The following is a 6,242-nucleotide window of genomic DNA, read 5'->3' as shown; positions in this document are numbered from 1 at the left end:
TCAGTCACTTTGTATCTGCAAAGCCTAGGGGAATTTCAGAACTTCTCCCACTGGGAGGACATTTCAGAAACTGAAAGATTATTAGATAGGCCAACACGGATTAGGAAGCCAGGAGGTCAACAATACACTGGTACTAGAAGCTACTGAACGTAGGCAATGGGATGAGGGTCAGAAAATCCATATATACCACACACTTTGGTAGGCGCTGGGATTAGTGGGATCATTCAAGCTGATCCAACCATCTTAGTACAGAAAATCATACAGGCAGATCTTAAACCCAGTGGTGTGTAAAGATTTTTCTAGATTGCTCATCAAGGAAGTGTTTTACACACACACACACACACACACACACAGACACACGCACAACTAGAATTCTGGAACTCAGCTAGAATCATAGAGTGTAGGAGCCAGTCTGTCTCACTCTAAAGCCTCAAGGAATGTCTGATATCAGACCCTTTTTCTCTTTTAAAGATTTATTTATTTTAGAAAGAGAGAGGTGAGGGGCAGAGGGAGAGAGAGAATCCTAAAGCAGACTCCACACTGATCGTGGTACCCATTGTGAAGCTCAATCCCAGGACCCCGAGATCATGACCTGAGCCAAAACCAAGAGTCAACTGGTTAACCAGCCGAGGCACCCAGGTGCCCCCAGGTCCCTTTTCATAGTAATTTATTTCAATTTAACTCAGAGCCCTTACCTGCAATTCTCCTGACTGTACATGTCTTTTGTTACCCCGTAAGATATCCTTGGAACTGAATGTTCTGCTTTATCCAAAGGGCAGGGACCGAATGGGCAGCTCCAGCTTGCAACTCCTTCAGACTAAGTATGGCAGTCATCTTAGCAGGAAATGTCCTCATGGTTACTGCCACACTTCAAGCTGTTCCTTCTTGCCTCTATATTGCAATTAATTTTCACTACATGAGAGTTAGAATTCTCTGCACTGTGACTATGGCTGTGCTTATTTTCATTTGCATCTTAGATCTACATGTGGTTATGGCTGGGGCAGAAATCACGTCCCATTCCCTCCGGTAAGTTGGGTAATACAGAGAATGACCTTAGCTATGATAGATTCAATATGCTAATAACATAAATACCTGATATCAGTGTTCTTTTGCTGCACAACAAGTTGCCACAAATTTAGCATCTTAAGTCAACCCATATTTATCATTTCACAGTTTCTGTATGTCAGATATGTGGCATGGATATGGCAGGGATCTAGTGAGTTCTCCGCTCAGGTTGTCCCAGGGTGAAATCAATGTGTCATTTGGGCCGGGATCTTACCTGGTGGCTCTGGAGAGGAAGCTATTTCCCAGTTCATCCAGGTGGTTGGAGGAATTTAGCTTCCATGGTGCAGGATGTTGTCGGGGTTGCTCTCAGATTCTAGAGGCTGCCTGTATTTCTCTGCATGTGGTTCTCTCCATCTTCAAGCAAGGAGTGGTGTGTCAAATCCTTCTTGTGCTTCACATCTCTCCTGCTTGCCCTTCTGCTGCTAGCCAGAGAAAACTGTCTGCCTTTAACAAGCTCCTGTGATTAAATTAGGCTCTTTTGGATAATCTCCCTACTTATGGTCAATTGTTTAGTAACCTTCATTATACCTGTTAGATCCCTCTAGCCATGTAACTTAACACAAATATGGACAAGATAATTCTTCTTATTTATGGTGTCTGAGATTATGGTGGGAAATCCTGGGAGACAGTTTTAGAATGCTACCTACCACGGCCTTTAATAGCCATCACTTAATTATTTATTGAAACCTTTTTTTGTGACCCTGATTGTTTGAACCCTGTGACCATAACGCCCACTCTTTACTGAGTTATATCATGTCAGCATGTAGTTGTACTTCAATAAGGGACTTGTGCCTTCCCAAGTGTATTATTCACAGTTTTCCAGATGAATGGAATCAATAGGGTATAGATGTATGTATGGACATATACATATGTATGTATATGTATGTATTCAACTCTCAGTACAGAACATCATACAGGCAGATCTTAACCCCAGTGGTCTGTGTATATTTGTCAAGATTGTTTATAAAAGAAGTGCTCTACACACCCAAATACACACGTACACACACGCTTAATAAACTAGAATTCTGGAACTCAGCTAGGATCACAGAATGTTGGAACCAGACTGTCTGACTCTAAAGCCTCAAAGAATGTCTATGACATCAGGCCATTTTTCTTTTTTAAAGATGTATTTATTTGAGTGAGAGAGAGAGAGAAGGGTTGGGCAGAGGGAGAGAAAGAGAATCCTAAAGCAGACTCCCCACTGATTGTGGGGCTTGATCTCAGGACCCTGAGATCATGATGTGGGCCCAAACCAAGAGTCAACTGCTTAACCAACTGAGCCACCCAGGTGCCCCCAGACCCTTCTTCATAATAATTTGTTTCAATTTATCTCAGAGCCCTTATCTGCAATTTCCCTAACTGTGCATATCGGTTGTTGCCCTGTAAGATATCTTGGAACTGAATGTTCTTCCTTATCTAAAGGGCAGGGACTGAATGGGCAGCTCCAGCTTGCAACTACTTGACAATAAGTATGGCAGTCATCTTAGCAGGAAATGTCCCCATTGTTTTATACATATATATATATAAAAATGTGTGAAATTGTATATATTTTAATATGTCAATATATATTAAGATATATTTATTTTATATAACATTTATATAATATTTATATGACAAATATGTATATGTAATAGAAGAATATATGTAATAATATTTGTATTTATATCATATTTATATATAAATTGATAATATCGTTTTGTGTATGTGTGTGTGTGTGTATATTTATATATACCAGGAAATGTCCTCATTGTTTTATATATATATATATATATATATATATATATATAAATATATATATCAAGGTTTTACACACACACACACACACACACACACACAGAGTGAGAGAGAGAGAGATTTATTATAAGGAATTGGCTCACAAGATTATGGGGTCTAGTAATAATAACATCTATGCCAGCATGGTAAAGAGCCAGATGAGCTCTGGTGTAGTTCCAGTCCAAGTCAAAAAGCCTGAGAACCAGGAGAGGTGATGGTTTAATTTGCAGTCCTACAGCTGCTGAGATCAGGTCTCAGGAAGTTCTGATCTTTCAGTTTGAGTCTAAAGGCAGGACAAGAGCAGTGTCCCATCTCAAGCAGTCTGGCAAGAAGGGTTCCCTTTTGCTTGAGCAAAAGTCAGCCTTTTTGATTCATGTAGCCTTCAAATTAGAGAGGGCAATCTTTTTACTTCTTCTTCCTGTGCAAATGTTAGTCTCGTCCATAAACATCTCCACAGACACACTCAGAATAATGTTTGACCTAATGTCTGGCCACCCTTTGGCTCAGTCAAGTTGACACATAAATTTACATAATTTATATAATAAATTTACATAAATGTACACATAATACCAAGCCTCTTCACACAGTCCATGGACTAAGATTGATTTTTAAATTTCCTTTGTATCTTAGTTGAATACTCTGATTCCATGTTTCCTAACTATAAAACCCATCTGTGAATGATTTCACATTCAGTTGCATGTTAACCAATTACCTTTAAGTTTACATGTGTGTAGGGAAAACAGATGCACAAGGAGTTTACATTCTTTACCGTAAAGGGGAAGTTTGCATCAAGTCACACGCAAATTTAACAAAACCTAACATTTATGAAATATTTACCATATTTGGCAAGTCCTTTTGTAAGCTCTGTAGGTGCTTTACCTCATTTGGTCAGCACAGTACCATGACACATGTGTCATTAGTCGCTCTGTTTTAATGTGAAGAAATTGAACACAGAAAGTAAGTAATCTTTCCATCATGAGAGTTTGTGACAGGCCCAGGGTTGGAATCTTTGGCATCAGAACTGATGTTCCTAATTCATGTGCCTATATAATCTATCATCCAAACTAGTACATAAAATTTATTATCCAAGCCAGAATGAGAGTACTTTTATACATTATATCTGCTCAATAGCCGTAAAACAGCAAATTTGTAGGTATGCCTAGGCATTGCTCACTCTGTTAATGAAAATTCTTTTTTTTGGAAGTATCGGAATTTTCATCTAGATTGGCTAAACCAAAAAAGAAATCCATGCTCTCAGGGCATTTGTAAGATCATTATCACTTTTCTTTCCTCTGCTAGATTATTCCTGTCAGCCTACAAACTGGTGTTATTTGTTTTCATCTTCTTAAAAAGGATTTTATTTATTTATTTGAGAGAGACAGAGAGTGTAAGAGAGAGAGCAGGACTGAGGAGGAGAGGGAGAAGCAGTCTCCCTGCTGAGCTGGAAGCCCAACAAGGGGCTCTATCCCAAGACCCTGGGATCACAACCTGAGGGGAAGGAAGAAGCTTAACTGGCTGAGCCACAAAGGTGCCCCTATTGTTTTCATCTTAAAAACAAAACCCCAAACAAAACAAGCGAAAAACCTTCTTTTTACCTCACTCCTTCTACCACCTGCAAGACCCTTTATCCTCCTCTTGATAACAAACATCCCAGACAGAGTTTTCTACACACACTATCTCCAATTCTTCTCCCATTCTGTCTTAATCACATACCAATGAAGCTTATACACCTTCTACTAAACTAAAACTGTTCTGGTCAAGATAACAGTGTCATCAGTATTTTTAGATCAAATGGTCTCTCCTCAGTTGACTTATCAATAATTTTGGACAGAGTTGATCACTCACACTTCCTGGAAGTACTTTCTTTCCTGCTGTGTTTTTCAGAGTTGTCTAGAGAAACAAACCAAGTTGACGCGTACACACCTGGGTCCCAGGACAGTACCTTCCTGGTTGTTCTCTGACGTCCTCAATCTCCTTGGCTGGCTCTCCTCCTTTCCTTGTGACTTTTTTTTTTTTACATCACCAAATAATTTATTTGGAATCAGAATTAAAAGAACATTTGACAGTTGAGAAATGTATGTTTATTCTGATCCAGATGTACAACGAATCTAGAACAAATTATCGAATAAATTTTACATTATTTCTTCAAGACTGGGGTTTATCAATGACTTCAAATTTAGGATCTTCAAATTTGAAGTCTGGGAATGTATTCATGTCTGCTTTACCATACATCTGCTTAAGCTTAAAAAGTTCCCTCTCGAGGTCTTGCTGGTATTCTGGGCCAGTGTCAACTGGTCCTCCAGATGCCTGTCGTTTAGTTCTGTATTCTCTAATCTTGTCCACAAAGAGTTTCTGTACAGGATCAAGTTCCTTATTAAATGCCACTGCTGTAACACCAATGTTCCTCCTCAAATGAACTGAGACCGCAGACCGAATGAGAGAGGACAACCCGAAGAGCCTTTGAAGAATCATGGTGATTCTTCCGAGTCACCTTGCACTCAGTCCGGAGCTGCCCTCCTTGTGACCTTTTGACATTGACCTTCCTCAGAACTCAGTCCTTGGTCCGTATCTCTTCTCACCTACACTCATTCCCTTGGTAATCACATCCAATTCTGTGGTGTTACATGCCATCTACACACTCAAGGGTATAGCCAAGAACAGAAAACTCCTGTTTATACTTGACCCAAATACGTCAATTGTAATATCTTGCATATTTTGTCTCTCTTATTCTCTCTCTCCCTCTCTCTCTGACTATCTCTTTCCCTTCCCTCTTTCTTTTTCTTTTCCTTACACATACTGCATACAGATACACATACATACAATTTTTTTTCCAAAATATTTGAGAGCAAGCTGTAGATATGCCCTTCTACCCCCAAATACCTTAGAGTACCTTCATGGGAACAAGGACATCCTTTTGCATAAACACACTACAATTATCATGTGCCTGAGTGGCTCAGTCGGTTAAATGTCTGACTTCAGCTCAGGTCATGATCCCAGGGTTCTGGAACCATGTCCCACAGCAGGCTCCCTCTGAGCAGAGAGTCTCCTTCTCCCTCTGCCCCTCCCCTCTGCTTGTGCTCTCTTGCACATGTGCAAATAAATAAATGAAATCTTTAAAAAGCCACACAATTATCAAAATCAATAAATTAACTTTGATAACCATATTATTATATATTTCATTTACAGACCTTATTCAAATGTGGCCAGTTATCTCAATGTCATTTATATGAGTGAAATCGTATAGTATTTGTCTTTCTCTGACTTATTTCGCTTAATATAATACACTGTAGCTCCCTCCCCATCATTAAAAAAGGCAAGATTTCATTCTTTCTGATGACTGAGTAATATTCCATAATAGATATAATGGAACATTATATATATAACATTGATAACCTTGATGTTCT

At 39.2% G+C, this 6,242-nt stretch overlaps 1 protein-coding gene across 1 annotated transcript; it reads right to left on the bottom strand.

The window, feature by feature from the left end:
• Positions 1 to 4,896: 4,896 nt before the first annotated feature.
• LOC122896839 (ATP synthase-coupling factor 6, mitochondrial) lies at positions 4,897 to 5,346 on the bottom strand. Its single transcript, XM_044234926.1, has one exon. It carries the CDS (start codon positions 5,308 to 5,310, stop codon positions 4,984 to 4,986), a length of 327 nt encoding a protein of 108 aa, XP_044090861.1. The 5' UTR covers positions 5,311 to 5,346; the 3' UTR covers positions 4,897 to 4,983.
• Positions 5,347 to 6,242: the final 896 nt, after the last annotated feature.

Source organism: Neovison vison, chromosome X, assembly GCF_020171115.1.
Source record: "Neovison vison isolate M4711 chromosome X, ASM_NN_V1, whole genome shotgun sequence".
NCBI lineage: Eukaryota > Metazoa > Chordata > Mammalia > Carnivora > Mustelidae > Neogale > Neogale vison.
The sequence above is the reverse complement of the archived record's forward strand: the minus strand, read 5'-3'. Positions and strand labels throughout refer to the sequence as shown.